General features: G+C 44.4%; 1 protein-coding gene across 8 annotated transcripts in view; it reads right to left on the bottom strand.

Moving 5' to 3' along the window:
• Positions 1-5,765: 5,765 nt before the first annotated feature.
• THRB (thyroid hormone receptor beta) overlaps positions 5,766-16,776 on the bottom strand; it is a 438,431-nt gene continuing 427,420 nt past the window's right edge. For all 8 annotated transcript variants that reach the window (XM_005226186.5, XM_015460908.2, XM_024986438.2 and 5 more), the window contains 2 exons: positions 14,666-14,924; positions 5,766-10,568 (listed from right to left, as the gene is read on the bottom strand). In XM_005226186.5, coding sequence (XP_005226243.1) covers positions 10,327-10,568; positions 14,666-14,924 — 501 coding nt within the window. In that variant the 3' untranslated portion in view covers positions 5,766-10,326. The remainder of the gene's footprint in view (positions 10,569-14,665; positions 14,925-16,776) is intronic.

The raw sequence follows: 16,776 nt of genomic DNA, 5'->3' as shown, positions 1-16,776 counted from the left end.
TAGCTGAGAAAAGAAGAGAAGTGAGAGGCAAAAGAGAAAAGGAAAGATATATCCATCTGAATGCAGAATTCCAAAGAATAGCAAGGAGAGATAAAAAAGCCTTTCTCAGTGGTCAATGCAAAGAAATTGAGGAAAACAATAGAATGGGAAAGACTGAAGATCTCTTCAACAAAATTAGAGATACCAAGGGAACATTTCATGCAAAGATGGGCTCGATAAAGGACAGAAATGGTATGGATCCAACAGAAGCAGAAGATATGGCAAGAAGAGGTGGCAAGAATACACAGAAGAACTGTACAAAAAAAATCTTCACGACCCAGATAACCACAATGGTGTGGTCACTCAGCTAGAGCCAGACATCCTGGAATGTGAAGTCAAGTGGCCTTAGGAAGCATAACTACAAACAAAGCTAGTGAAGGTGATGGAATTCCAGTTGAGCTATTCCAAATCCTAAAAGATGGTGCTGTTAAAGTGCTGTACTCAATATGCCACCAAATTTGGAAAACTCAGCAGTGGCCACAGGACTGGAAAAGATCAGTTTTCATTCTAGTCCCAAAGAAAGGCGATGCCAAAGAATGCTCAAACTACCACACAAATGCACTCATCTCACACACTAGTAAAGTAATTCTCAAAATTCTTTAAGTCAGGCTTCAGCAATATGTGAACCGAGAACTTCCAGATGTTCAAGCTGGATTTAGAAAAGGCAGAAGAACCAGGGATCAAATTGCCAAAATCCGCTGGATCACAGAAAAAGCAAGAGAGGTCTAGAAAAACATCTGCTTCGTTGACTATGCTAAATTAAAGCCTTTGACTATGTGGATCACAACAAACTGTGGAAAATTCTGAAAGAGATGGGAATACCAGACCACCTTACCTGCCTCCTGTGAAACCTGTATGCAGGTCAGGAAGCAACAGTTAAAACTGGACATGGAACAACAGACTGTTTCCAAATTGGGAAAGGAGTACATCAAGGCTGTATACTGTCACCCTGCTTATTTAACTTACATGCAGAGTACATCATGAGAAACGCTGGCCTGGAAGAAGCATAAGCTGGAATCAACATTGCAGGGAGAAATATCAATAAGCTCAGATATGCAGATGACACCACCCTTATGGCAGAAAATGAAAAGGAACTGAAGAGCCGCTTGATGAAGGTGAAAGAGGAGAGTGAAAAAACTGGCTTAAAACTCAACATTCAAAAAACTAAGATCATGGCATCCAGTCTCATCACTACCTTGCAAATAGATGGTGAAACAATGGAAATAGTGACAGACTTTATTTTTTTGGGACTCCAAAATCACTGCAGATGGTGACTGCAGCCATGAAATTAAAAGACACTTGCTCCTTGGAAGAAAAGCTATGAGCAATAGACATTATATTAAAAAGCAGAGACATTACTTTGCCAACAAAGGTCCATCTAGTCAAAGCTATGGTGTTTCCGGTAGTCATGTATGGATGTGAGTTGGACCATAAAGAAAGCTGAGCACCAAAGAACTGATGCTTTTGAACTGTGGTGTTGGAGAAGACTGTTGAGAGTCCCTGGACTGCAAGGAGATCAAACCGGTCAATCCTGAAGGAAATAATTCCCGAATACTCATTGGAGGGACTGATGTTGAAGCTGAAACTCCAATACTTTGGCCACCTTGTGTGAAGAACTGATTCATTTGAAAAGATCCTGATGCTGGGAAAGATTGAAGGCAGGAGGAAAAGGGGATGACAGAGGATGAGATGGTTCGATGGCATCACCCACTCAATGGACATGAGTTTGCGCAAGCTCTGGGAGTTAGTGAAGGACAGGGAAAGTGGAGGTACTGCAGTCCATGGGCTCAAAAGTGTTGGACACAACTGAGCAACTGAAGTGAACTGAAAAGAAATTACTCTTCAGTGTTGCAACACCAATGATGATTTTGCAGTAGACACAACCTAATGAGACCATGGCCAGTCTTCAGAGGGCATGTGTTTTTTTCGGGTAGAGCAGAGGAGCCTCTTGGGAAGGGGAATGGAAAACATTTCCAGAGCAGGGTTTCCTTTGCTCTTTTGTCATCAACTAAGTCCATGATGGTCTTATTGGGGCAAGTTGTAAGAATGACGTGGCTCTTGGGGCCCTGTGTGCTCTGACACTTGTCAACTGCAGGATGTTGGAGGAGTTGCTTAGTCACGCTGAGCCTCCATTTCCCTGTTGTCAGATGAGGGTGTGAACACCTACCTTTTGGGTTTATTTGGAGGATTAACAGTAATATAGAGGGTCTGGTACGACTCCTGCTTTTGATTAGGTTTCCTTACCTGGTGGGCTGTTGCTGTATACTCCGTGCAGCAGTGGAAAACTCTGGAAGGCAGCACCAACACCCAGCCCACCCTCTGGGATGACTGCTGGGCTTCTGGAGTGGAGAGTAAATGACAAGTGCTATTTTTGTCAGTGCTGGAGAAAATGAAGATGAATTTCCTGAAATGTGCAATTGGATTTTCATTAGCAGCTCATGTATGAATGAATGATCCTTGGTTTGGGGTTCTTCGTCTTTTGAAATAATTCATTGTTACAAAGATTTTATTTGGCTTTGACTTTGAATAATGGAAAGAAATCCTAAAAGCTCTCTTCAAGGCTAATGATACCCCTACAGAAAATTCTAAAATCCTTAAAATTCAAATAAACTTTCATATCTACAACAAAAAGACTAAAGCATCTTTCTAGGATTCATAGTAAAATTGAGGGGTGTGTTTAATGTCTATATATCTGTTGGGATTTAAGGGCATAAGGATTTTCAAATTTGCTAACTTGAAGATGCTCTACTCTGTATGCATCTCCCTCTCTCGTTGAAATTAGTACCAAAAAAGTCAAAGATGATTATCCTAAAAAAGAAGAGTGTTCATTGTAAATCATCTGACTCCACTTTTCATATGTATTGATTCTAAAAATGTTTGCACCAAAGTGAAGTTTTGTACAGAAAAAAATACCAAATTTCTATTGACTTCTACAAAATTTTTAGCCAGATATTTATATGGAAAAAAATTTGGCCTTGAAATGAGTCGCCTGTAAGAAAAGCTAATATTGTATAATTAAGTCAATAGTCTGCTTAGTTTTTTTCAGCTATGCTATGTAACTGTAGATAAGTGGACAATTTGCATGACAAGTTTATATGAAATTAAGAACCCCTACATGTCCAAAGGCTTCTCAGCTGGTGCAGTGGTAAAGAATCTGCTTGCCAATGCAGAAGACACAGGTTTGGTCTCTGAGTTGGGAAGACCCCCTGGAGAAGGAAATGGCAACCCCTCTCCTCCCCGTCCCCCTCAGTATTCTTGCCTGGGAAATCCCATGGACAGAGGAGTCTGGTGAGCTACAGTGCATGGGGTCCCAAAAGAGTTGGACATGACTTAGTGACTAAACAACAGCACATTCAAAGTCACGGTACAGTGAAACACAGGTTTGTTTGTGGAACTTTGTCATTCTCTTTGGAACTTGGCCAATCAGTGGAACTTGTTGGCTGGAGGATCCCCTGTACCAGACCATTGCTGACCCTCTAAGTCCTGCTTACCTGCCCAGGGCCCAGGGCCATTTGTTTCACCTCACCTGCCGCCTGGTCTGTCACCCAGTCTAGATGGACGGTGCCCAGCTGTGGTGAGTGGAGAGAACTTTCTCCATTTGGGAGAAATGGGAGCTCCTGGAGCATGAGGCACCACTGGAGCTGCTCCGTGGCCAGGCATGTCCAGCCGAGCAGAGGGGAGTTCAGTCCTTTGAACAGAGAGTGGGAGATGACAGCAGGCAGGTAACTGATTCCCTCAGGCCCATGGGAGCCGTCTGGGGAGGCAGCGATCTGCCTGGCCCCTTAGAAGATGGTCTTGCATGACTGAGTAGTCAGTTGCACTCAGGGTGGCCAGCTCTTGTGTTTAGTCTCTTTCCTTCCTTAATTTCCCCTCCATTACCGCTTCCTTTGGAGCGATTATCTCTAATAAAACTGTGGCAAATAAACTGCTTTCTGGGGAACCAAGGCTAAGACAACTTGCTTCTCATTTTGAGACAGCATTCAGGCAATACCATTTTACTGATAGAGACTTCATTTCTGACCTCACTTTATGCTATGTAAATGGAGTCTGTCTTTGAGAAGTATAACGTAAAACATTTATCACTTACAGATCCTTAGATATCTGGAAAACTCTCCATTTCAGTAGTTCTACTGAGTTTTGCTTCAGTTTGAACAACATTTAATGTGTCAGAATTTGTGTACATGAACTTAATGACAATTCCACTTATTTACAGAGCTACCATGCCTGAGTACCTAAATAGGAAACCAGGATGAACTGTCATCTCAAGAAGGGAAAGCAAACCAACTTTGGCCTTTGGCTTCTCTTCATTTTAGATTATTATCAATAGAACTGTGCGGGTTTGTGCCATGACAGCAGCTCCATTACTCAGGTCAAGCTGTTAGCTACTACATCAGTTTTGCATCAGCTTTGCCTGTGTAATGGGCTTAAGAATAGTACCTAGCTGGAATGTATGTGTAAACAATTCTCCAAAAGAGAATGAATAAAGTAATTTCTTGGGGGGAGGAAATATGTTCATTAGGGTAGAGTTGAGAAGGTATGTAATGTAGAAAAGAGACAGATATAAAATTTATGCACAGTCCTTTGAACAGAGAGTGGGGAGACTCTCAGAATGGTACTCTGAACTGATCTAGTCCGGGGAAATGATAAATGCTAGCCACATCTTGGCCTCTTTCATGAGCTAGGTAGGATATAATCAAACACTTTCATTGGAGTGTTTATCTGGCTCATGTCCTGGCCGAATGGTGTTGAGCTTCCTCTCTGTTCAGGAGACTTGTCGCTGTACCAAAAATGGATGTGCTTTCAGACTTAATGATTGGTGTGGACATTTCTTCTTTTTTTTTACTTGCTCACTGTTCCTCCCATTTCTTATAGTAGCAAGACAGACTTTTCTTTGGGGAACCATTCCTAAGTCAACTCTGTCTAGTTTAGATGGGGCTGGTTGTCCTTCTTTTCCTCCATCCAGTTCCAGGATTTCAGAGGATTCAGCTAATTAGCATATCTGTGCTCCTCAGCCACACGACTGGCTCAGGAATGGGCACATGACTCCATCTGGACCAATGAGGAGTAGGTTCAGGATTTTTACTGGAACTGTTGGGGAAAAGAAACTCTCTTCCCACTGGTTTGGAGCTAGAAGACTCATCCTGGAGCTACTGGTGGCCATCATAGGACAAAAGACTATGTGAACATGAAGTCCATGTGAAGGGAATTTGTACAGACAGAAATCTGCCCAGAGAGATGAAAAAAGGCACACCCTGAGGTACTGAGTACCCAGATCCAGCCACACCTGAAGCCATGGCACTCTTGAATTTTTCAGATATTATGGACAATAAATTCCCATTAGGCTTTTTTTTTTTTTTGCCACCCATCACAGCATGAGTCCTAACATGTGAGCCATATATTGATACCTGGTATTAGTATAATTTCATTAATATTAATAATGTTCTTGGACATTTTGAGATAAAAAGATGAATGCAGTCTTTTAGCTGCAAAAACTTCCCTCTTCCCTCCTCACCCCATCTCTGTGGCCCCTTCCAAAGCGAGTACCTCCCTATCCCCCCCTCATGCCCTCCTCTCAAGAAAACTTGCTTATTTTAGTAGATGTTTATGAAACAAATGTCATTACATCTCTGTTTTCCTTCTTTTGGAAGCAGCAAGATGAGATAAGCAGGTAACCCTGTGCCTAAGTAGAAAATAATAATATTTAAAGAAAGAGGCAGAAAAGTATATCCGTTATAAGCTTTTCTTTTTTGTTTCTTTTTTAGAATTGTAGCTTATCAGTTTATCTATGCCTGCTATAGTCATAATTACAATTTAATATCTGCATACAAAAGCTATGTAAAAATCCATTTTTCCCAAATATACAAATTTTCTTTTTGGATAGTTTAAAACATTTTGATCACAGATTTCAATAGAATTTTAGGCTGAAAAAAATATTACCAATCTAGCAATATCACTTAACACCATTTGCAAAACACAAATCTTCCGATGACTGTAAATCTTTCCCTGTTCTATTGTCCTTTTCTGATTCTCAGGGCATGAAAACATCATGGGGGAATAAAGGTGTTTTCTCCAAAGAAAGCTTTCATAACTAATTTGGCTCTAAAATCAAATGAAAAATGCCAAATAGGAAGAACCAAAAGAGGGGAGTGGCATAATGTCTGCTCGTTCATGCCCTGCTAGCGTCTGTGTCAGCAAGTTGCCTGTCTCCTAAGGGTCTTCTTCTGTCGTGCGTTGTGCTCTGGAACGTCCTGTCTGCATCCTGAGGAGGACAGATTTATATCTGATTGTCTTGTGCATAAGGTGGGTCAGCTTTAACTGTGCAACAGAAAGCCACAAACAGCATTTTACCTGCACGATATTGCTCCTGAAGGCGGCATTAATGAATGTAGAAACACACTAGAAATGCACACGTTTTGCATTTGCAAACATTTGTACAGCACAGTACAAATTCTGTGATAAGGCCAAACCTTTTTTCCCCTAGTCTGTTTTTGTGTCTGTGTGTGTGTGTGTGTTTAAAGTTTTTTTTTTTTTTTTTAAAGATTAAAGTGTTTCAATTGTAAAAAATACACACCGGGCAAATCCTTACCTGGATAATAAATATCTACATCACAGTACAATAAAATTTCTCCTCTATAAAATTTAAATACGGATTATAGTCTATCGCTATCAAAAGAAACACTATGCTAATATTTCCTTATTATTAAAATAACAGGAAAAATGACGAGCTTATTTTGGAACCTGACGCGGTAGCCATCGGAAAGGGCAAAGGGATTCAAACGTCTGTTAAGCACTCTCCTTCTGAAGAGGAATGGTGGCCTGGTGGTGATTCATCTCAACTCAGTTTGTGAAAAAGGTTTAGCCTTACAAATGCTGGCTACGTTTCAAAAACCATAAGACCAGTTTCATATTGTATGACTCATGCAGCCAAAGGTCAACATGACACGAACGGGTTAGAGTTCCGTAGAATAAGAATGTATCACGGACAGTGACATGCTTCGAGGGCGTCTGCAGTTCACGGAGGCTGCGTCCGCAGGGGCCGAGCGCGGAGGCGCGGGGCGGGCCGCGCCGGCCATGCTGTGGGCGGAAGAGGCGGCTCTCGGGCTGAGGCAGCAACACGGCGCGGGTATCCTTGAGGACCGAGGCTCACGGACGAGGAAAGCTCAGAGGCGGCACGTGGTGTTTGGAGCAGAATCATAAAGAAGAAAAGATCTTTACTTTTTTCACTATTTCTACCAACACGGCACATCTAATTGAAGAGTGAAGTACACTTGAGGGCTACACACACACGCACACGCACACGCACACGCACACACACACTGGACACCACTCACCCCCCAAATATAAGTGATTTATAAATAGATATCCCAGTTGTAGGGCGTGTTCTCCTCTTCTGGGAGGTCTCCCCACTGGGTAAGGTTTCAGGCAGTCCACATTTGATTTGAAAGTCTGGACGACGTAAGAAAAATGTAAAAAAAAAAAAAAAAATCCAGAGCAAGTCCCTTCTAATCGAGTTTTATGGGATGGAGTCTTGAGATGCAGTAAGTACCTCAGTCAATTACAGAAGGAATGAGTCACCTTGACCACCGGGGTTGTGAGTCCTTCAGTCTTGACAGCCTTTCCTTCAACCGGAAGTCCTCGAGGCTTAGTCTACTCAGCAGGAAGTAGTCAGCCTTCGGCAAGATTTTGAGATCCGCAGTTTGCCTGCTTAAGGCTACCATGTAAGAGGCCAAGGATCAAACACACATTTAGTCGGGGCTGGCTGGGTTGCTGTAGATCTGCTGAACCATTTGGCCAGTGGTCAATCATGTTAATCCCTAAGGCGTTCCCATGCGGCTTTAGATCAGGCTCTGCACTTGCACTGAATCTGGGGCTGTCTGATGCCCTGGGGAATCGCAACACGTTGAGGAGACTTTCCTGGGGAGCCTACTGCCTGAGGAGTCTGTGAGATTCCAGGACCTGCCTGCTCGCCTTCCCTTCCAAAGGAAAACCTGCCCCACCCGGAAAAGCTTCTCAGAGTTACCCTGGAGCAGAGAAGGTGATTAAACGCTTTGTTTCAAAGAGCAGTTATCCAAAGAGAGTCAACAGAGGAAGCTGAGATGGTAACAAAGTGAGGACCAGAGGAAACTGGCTAGAGGCTACCTGGAGAAAACAAAACCAAAAAACTGTCTGTAGGACACGGAAGCCTGGCGTGCTGCAGTCCATGGGGGTCGCAGAGAGTCCGACAGGACTGAGCGACTGAACTGAACTGAGGGAAGTCAAAGCAGGTAATCTGCCCATGAACTTCATGTTGATAATTTTATTCTCTTCACCTATTTCCTTTCTCTGGGTAGTAAGTTCTAGTGCACCGCTCTTGGTTTCTTTCCCTGGAAGCCTGTGTAATTGCTTTAGCACATCAAACACGTAATTTTTCTCCCGGATTATTTCTGGTCACTCTCAGGATTTTTAATGCACTCCTCTCCTTCTCCCAAATCTACCCTGCCTTTCTCTAAATAACTGATATGTCGTATATCAACTTTCTATTTTGAATCAACACCAAATATATTTTCCTTAGCTGTCAGGAGAGTCATCATTTCTAATAAAGTTAGAAATTAGAATGTGAAAGAAACCATCAAAAGAACTTGATTCCCTCACCCCCTAAAATTAGTACAGTGTTAAGGACAGGAAGGATTTTTGAGTTCATGACTCAAGGTCACAAATCTACCACTCGAGAGCACAAACTAGAACTCAGGCACCCCAACTTCTGGGCCAGTTAAAAAAGAATGAATCTACATGGTTTTTAGGCAAGTTTCACTGATATGGCTTATTTTCCCAAACACTTCCAGGATAAGGCAGTACAAGGCAGGCAGAGAAATAGTTTATGTCTACCATGACAGTGAAGAGTGGGATACATTCAGTTTCATGGGTATATTCTGTGCCCGTCTTCTGACATTGAAGCAACCAGGGGCATCATATGCTTTCTGGGCACACAGTACTCCAGTGTCGGTCACTGGGGAGGTGGGCTGGGCAGGGAAGGTGAGTGAGGGTTTGTGTGCGTGGTCTGCAGCTGTTTTCTGCTGAGTATCTATCAGGGCGATGCTATCAGAAGGACAGAGAGAGTCAGTGGCTGGAGCAGGCTTTGTTTGGTGGTAGTCAAGCCTCAGAGCCAGAGGGAAAGGAGATTAGGAAACACTTGTGAGTAGAGCAAAGAGCCCGAGGATCCAAGAGCAGAAGGGGGGAACCTCAGCATCAGGGCGTGAGGAGGCTCTGAGGCCCTGCATTTCCTTCAACATAGAATGTGACATCACTAGTCTCTCCCCAGAACAAGACTCAAACATTTCAGCTTGTTACCGCTCCTTGACTGGAAGGTCAATCCACAGGGAAATCTGGTGTCGGCTCAGCAGAGATGGAATCAGGTTGAATGACTTGAGGACTTTGAGAGTTGAAGGGTCTGATGTCACTGAACAGTGACATCCCTCTGTAAGTAGGTTTGATTTTTGTGGGAGTTTCCTTTGAGCAGTAAGAAGCCTTCTTGCTATGAAGTGACACTATGAATTTTTGGAAACCACTGAGTCACTGATATCTGTGAAGATTTTGAATTTCTTTGGGCTCACTTAAGGAAATTGTTTTCCTTGTTGGCCTCAATCAGTCAAACACCTGCACATCTTTGAGTCACACCCTTGTATAACTCAAATTAAATCACAGGATTATGAAAATTACAGTGAAAGGACAGCTAATTTGGGGGAAACACATATCCTTATACATTCCAGGTTAGGCTGCTAGGAGAGAACAGAGTGCTGAAAACAGTATGTTCTTGAATAGATAACAATTTGTTCAGAACTTTCTCTAGGAAGCTGAAAGCCACATCTCATCAAAGGCTGTCTCTGCTGTGCTAATTCGAGCCCTGCAAAAACCAGGATTGGATCAAGATGACCACATTGTCTTGGTTTTAAGTCTTCTTTAGTTTCCTGCTGTGCCATTTTGCTTGCTCGAGTCACTGACCAGGGACAGATGGGAGCTGGTGACGGCTTGGTGCTGGTGAATTAATGATTGTCCCCACCTCACCTCCACAACTGTAAAACCTCCAAAGCATATTCACATCAAAGGACTGGAGAACAAAATGCAATAGTTAGCAAGTACCCGCATTCGAGGGGCAATTTCATCCATGTCTATGCCAAGGACTACCTCCCTTTACCCCAAAACAATCCCTCCCAACACAAAGAAATAAAGGAACAAACAAAAAAGAGCTAGGCAATGGAATGAAATGACACCCAGTAGTGCTGTTGGAATTATGAGAATGAGTCAGTCGGTCTAATCCTCAAACACTTCCAAGAACAACGGGGGAAAGAGTTCCGTGGGGCATTCCACCTTCATGTGCAGGAAGCGGCTGGCATGGCAGGCTCCGATCATCCGAAGGTCTGTCACCTTCATCAGGAGTTTTGGCCAAAAGTGAGTCACGTGGTGTTTTCGGTAATTGATATAGTGTTCAAAGGCCAGCAGGAAACTATCTTGGTATTTTTCTATTCTCTCAACGCAGGCAAGCCCTGGGCGATCTGAGGGAGAAGAAAGAAGGATGTTAATTTGCAGGCAGAAATGAGAAGGCTTGCCTGGTCCACTTCAAGTCCTTTAGTGTGAAGTGGGTCAATCTGGGGACTTTTGACTCCTAGGAATGGGCACGGATGCAGTATGAACTCTGGGGCATCAGGGACCAAGATGCCAGTGAGTGGAGTAACTTACATGAAGGGTGTCAAGGCTTTGTTCAGATAAATGTCTCTGGCTTACACAAATCACCTCCTTGGGTGTGAAGGGTGATGCCTCCCTCCTAGGGTACAGAAGGAGAAACCTCACCTAGAGAACTGAAATACTGTGCATAATGAGGAGGGATTCTGACAAGCATGGGACTTACAGAGAAAAGAGAGATGTGAAAAGAGATTGGGAGGAAATCAGGCAGCCTGGATGCAAAGGAAGAATGTCCGATGGGAAGAGACTCTGGTGAAGACAAAGCAGCACAATATCTAATTTTAATTGTTCACTTGGCTTCAGTGAACCACTCCTTCCCTTCCCTTATTTTGATTGCTTCTGTAGAAGCCCTGTGTTGGTGGTGTCTTGGGAAGTTATAATGAAAAGGGGATGTGAACGACACTAGCATCATCCTGTGTGGAGAAGAGAAGAGTCACGGTGGGAAGATGGAGCTGGAGGAGATCATGATCATGTACAGCCCAGAAAAATCTTCCCAAATTTTGGAAAACCACTGGTCTTCCCACAATATATAGGAGACTCAAGGCAGTTTAAAAAAAACTGATAAAAGGATGTCAAGAGAAAGCCGGATGATTGGGGAACATCTAGGCTGTGAGGACTTGGGTTGCAAAAATGGATACAGAGGGACTGTATCTCAACATGGTAAAAGCTATATATGACAAGTCCACAGCTGAGAGCATACTAAGTGGTGAAAAGCTGAAGACATTTTTTAAGACAGAGAACAAGACAAGGATGCCTACTCTTGTGGCTTTTACTCAGCATAGCATTATAAGTCCTATGCAGAGCAATTAGGCAAGAAAAAGAAAGAAAAGGCATCCAAGTTGGAAAGGGAAAAGTAAAAACTGTCACTATTTGCTGATAACATTCCCAGTTGCATCAAAAAGAATAAAATACCTAGGGACTAATTCAACTAAAGACGTGAAAGACTTACACTGAAAAATAAGACGCTGATGAAGGAAACTGAGGAAAACACAGTAAGTGGAAAGATATCCCGTGCCCATGGATTGGAAGAATTAATATTGTTATAATGTTCATACTACTCAAAGCCATCTGTGGATTCAGTGCAATCCCTATCAAAGTTTCAATGGCATTTTTCACAGAACTAGAATAAACAATGATAGAGTTTGTATTTTCAGCCATAAAAGACCCTGAATAGCCAAAGGAATCTTGAGAAAAGAAAACGGGGCTGGAGGCATCACGTTCTCTGATTTAAAACTACATTACAAAGTTACAGCAACCAAAACAGTATTGTATTGGCATAAAAACAGGTATGTAGATGAATGGAAATGCAAATCAAAACAATTAGATATCACCTCACACCTGTCAGAATGGCTATCATCAAAAAGAAAAGAAGTAACAAGAAAACCCTTGAGCACTATTTTTGGGAATGTAAGTTGATACAGCCACTGTGGAAAACAGTATAGAGATTCCTTAAAAAATTAAAATAGAACTACCACATGACCCAACAATCCCACTTCTGGGTATTCATCTGAAGAAAACGAAACCACTACATCAAAAACATATCTTCACCCCCCTGTTCTCTGCAGCATTCTTATAATAGTTAAGGTATGGAAACAAGCTAAGTGTCCACTGATGGATGAATGGATAAAGAAGCTGTCACAACCCCCCCACCCCCCGGCCAACACACACACTTTCTGGCATGCTGTTTAGTTACAAAGAATGAAATCTTGCCATTTGCAACAACATGGATGGACCTTGAGGGCACTATGCTAAGTGAATAAGTCAGAGAAAGATGAATACTGTATAATCTCACTTATAGGTAGAATCTCAAAAACAAACAAAATCCCAGCGACCTCATATGCATAGCAGATTGGTGGCTGACAGAGGCTGGGAGTCTGGGTGGGTGAAATGGGTGAAGGGGGTCCAAGGATACAGACTTCGAGTTATAAACCCAGTAAGTCATGCAGACGTAGTGAACAGCATAGTGACTAGCTAATAATACTGTATTACATATTTGAAAGTTGCTAAGACAGTAAATCTTAAAAGTCCTAATCACAAGAAAAAATTGTGCAGCTGTATATGGGGAGATATGTTAGCTAATACTGATGATCATTTCAAAATAATATACAAATATCCAATCATTATGTTGTACACCTGAAATTAATGCAATGTTATGTAAGTTATACCTAAAAACAAACAAACAAAAAACCCACGAAATTTGTAAACCTGAATGAATTCCTCATACAACTCTGGGGAGCCCTACCACCTCCCTGCCCAGTTCTCCTGTTTGTGGCTTTGATCAAATAAATATATTCATGCTTCAAGTGTCTAGTTATTGAAATATCTGTATCAGTAAAACTCTAAATAGAGTTGTGCTTAATTTGAAAGAAACAATCAGGGTTAATGTCTCAGCCCACCATTCTGAGCTTAGACAAAATAATCCGGCTTTTGGCATCCCCCATCCAGCTCAGATTGCAATTTTTGCATTTTAATTTTGTGATTTCCTTCATAGTTGATGCTGCTGCTCTGTGGCTCACCCCATCTTCTCTCTCTCTGAATGTGCTAGATAAATTCTCCACAGGATCGTTTAACTTTTGATCCAAACAGAAAGTCCACATATTACTCTGCACTTGCTCAGTTTATTTATTTTACAGGACACTGAAGACCAGAGACACTGGAAGCTTTGCTCAGGGTCACACAGGGAGTCCTTAGATAAATTACATGTTTTATTATTATTATTTTTTAAGGATACGTGGGTTCCCCTGGTGGCTCAGAGGGTAAAGCGTCTGCCTGCAATGCAGGAGACCTGGGTTCGATCCCTGGGTCAGGAAGATCCCCTGGAGAAGGAAATGGCGACCCACTCCAGTACTCTTGCCTGGAAAATCCCATGGACAGAGAAGCCTGGTAGACTACTGTCTATGGGACTGCAAAGAGTCGGACACGACTGAGTGATTGCTTGCTTGCTTGCCTTGAGAGTCCCTTGGACGACAGGAGATCAAACCAGTCCATCCTAAAGGAAATCAGTCCTGAATATTTATTGGAACCACTGATGCTGAAGCTGAAATTCCAATATTTTGGCCACCTGATGCAAAGAACTGACGCACTGGAAAAGACCCTGATGCTGGAAAAGATTGAAGGCAGGATAAGAACGGGAGAACAGAGGATGAGATGGTTGGATGGCATCACCGACTCGATGGACATGAGTTTAAGCAAGCTCCAGGAGTTGGCAATAGACAGGGTGGCCTGGCGTGCTGCAGTCCATGGGGTCGCAAGTGACTGAAATGATAGTGAAGTCTACTGGCAGGGAGCACCCCGACCTTGACCTGGCTGTCTGCTGGAGGCTGCCTCGCTTCCTCCTTCTTGGAAGCGGCTTCCTGTCCTGTGAGCAAGTCCGCTCCCAAGAGAAGCCGGAGTATCACAGAACACAAGGCCGTCACCGGGTGGACGTGGAATTCTCAGGATCCTACAAGGGCAGTCATGGGCTCCCGACAGGAGGGGACTGCACACGGCGTAGGCATCGGGAGGGCAGGACGGGGAATGCCGCGCTAGACAGAGCCTGCCCACCACACCAGAGGCGGGTCTGGGGGACCCCACCGCTGTGGGTGCAGTGCAGAGCATGCGGACCCAGAAGAGCCTACTGCCCCGAGGCGGGCCAGGAGTGTCTGTGGAAGGGAGCCGCTTCACCGAGCCTTGGGAGAGGAGCTCCGGGGGCTCCTGTCAAGACCTGAGGAGCCGGCAGACACCGCTTCTCAGCTCCCCGGCAGTCCGCAAAGCCCCGCCCGCCGCTGGAGGATGCCGGGACGCGATCCTACGGGGACCGGAAACCTACTGCCCGCCGCCGGAGGGCAGCGGGATGCGAACCGGAAGCCGGGGACCGGAAGCTTCCCCAGGCGCTCTGAACGCGCGCCAGGGCCGGTCTGGACACACTCACCTGAAGACATCAGCAGGACGGCCTGAAGGAGAGCGACCTCAGTGTCGTCCAGGTTAAAAGAGGACAGCGACATCCCCAGGTCGAAGATGGCGTCGGACACTACCCCGAGGCCCCCGTTTTTCAGCTGGCCGCGCGTCACCGCCATCTCCCCGTTCAGGGTCAAAGTCTCACTCTCCGGGTCGTAGCGCACGGCCGCACGGAGGGACATGATCTCCATGCAGCAGCCTTTAAGGAGGATGATCTGGTCTTCACATGGCAGCTGGAAAGAAGCAGCCCACGTCAGCACGGAGCGAGGGCACAGACGTCTGCTAGGACCCGCCTGCAGGACCCCAGGGGCGACGGGAGCAGCCCCTGCCCTGTCTGCTCGCGGCTGCAGACTCCCACAACCACTCCCCATACTCTAAGCCTGGGCTTCCCAGGGCACTCGTGGTAAAAAGTCTGCCTGCCAACACAGGAGATTTGGGTTCGGTCCCTGGGTCAGGAAGATCCTTTGGAGAAGGGCATGGCAACCCAGTCCAGTATTCTTGCCTGAAGAATCCCTGTGGACAGAAGAGCCCGGCCGTCTAGTCCCTGGGGTCACAGAGAGTTGGCGCAGAGTTGGACACAACTGGAGCGACTGAGCACCCACACTGTTCATCATCTTCACCAGTTTTTTTTTTTTTTTTTGGCTGCACTGCATGGCATGTGGGATCTTAAGTCCCTGACCTGGGATTGAACTGGCACCCCCTGCATTGAAAGTGCAACCAACCCAGAACCCAGGTCTCCCACGCTGCAGACAGATGCCTTACTGTCTGAGCCACCAGGGAAGCCCAAGAATACTGGAGTAGCCACTGAGACCTTCCTAAATGTACCACTGTTTTGGTCTGGTAGCTCTAAGAGCCGACCCTACTGTTTAGCTGGCAACTGTGCCGCTCTGTTTTTTGAAGAAAGTTTGCTCCTTGAATCTCTTAAAAGGTAGAGGACTAGAAGGTCTGTTACAGACACATGTGACCTTTGAGGCCCAGAGATGTCACAACTTTGCTCAGAGTCACCCAGTGGATCAGAGGCAGAGGTGAGCCCAGAATCCGGACCTCCTGGCTCCTAGGGTTATTATGTTCTCAGAGTCTCCAGCATCAGAATTACTGCACACACTGGATCTCTTTGTCAGTGTTGTAATCTCATTTTAAACTCATTTGGGTGTCCTGTTAAGATTTGTGATAACGTGATAACATTATTGTCATCCTGCTTATTTAACTTAGATGCAGAGTATATCATGCGAAATGCCAGACTGGATGAAGCACAAGCTGGAATCAAGATTGCTGGGAGAAATATCAATAACCTCAGATATGCAGATAATACCACCCTCATGGCAGAAAGCAAAGAAGAACTAAAGAGCCTCTTGATGAAAGTGAAAGAAGAGAGTGAAAAAGTTGGCTTAAAACTCAGCTTTCAGAAAACTAAGATCACGGCATCCAGCCCCATCACTTCATGGCAAATAGATGGGGAAACAATGGAAACAGTGACAGACTATTTTTTGGGGCTCCCAAATCACTGCAGATGGTGACTGCAGCCATGAAATTAAAAGATGCTTGCTCCTTGGAAGAAAAGCTATGAGCAACCTAGACATTATATTAAAAAGCAGAGACGTTACTTTGTCGACAAAGGTCCATATAGTCAAAGCTATGTTTTTTTCCAGTAGTCATGTATGGATGTGAGAGTTGGACCATAAAGAAAGCTGAGCACCGAAGAATTGATGCTGTGGACTGTGGTGCTGGAGAAGACTCTTGAGAGTCCCTTGGACTGCCAGGAGATCAAACCAGTCCATCTTAAAGGAAATCAGTCCTGAATATTCATTGGAAGGACTGATGCTGAAGCTGAAACTCCAATACTTTGGCCACCTGATGTGAAGAACTAACTCATTTGAAAAGACCCTGATGCTGGGAAACATTGAAGGCAGGAGGAGAAGGGGATGGCAGAGGATGAGATGGTTGGATGGCATCACGGACTCGATGGACATGAGTTTGGGCAAGCTCCACGAGTTGGTGATGGACAGGGAAGCCTGGCATGCTGCAGTCCATGGGGTCACAAAGATTTGGACACAACTGAGCAACTGAACTGAACTGATAACATTA

This window comes from Bos taurus, chromosome 27 (genome assembly GCF_002263795.3).
Source record: "Bos taurus isolate L1 Dominette 01449 registration number 42190680 breed Hereford chromosome 27, ARS-UCD2.0, whole genome shotgun sequence".
NCBI lineage: Eukaryota > Metazoa > Chordata > Mammalia > Artiodactyla > Bovidae > Bos > Bos taurus.
This window is presented reverse-complemented; position numbering and strand designations above follow the sequence as displayed.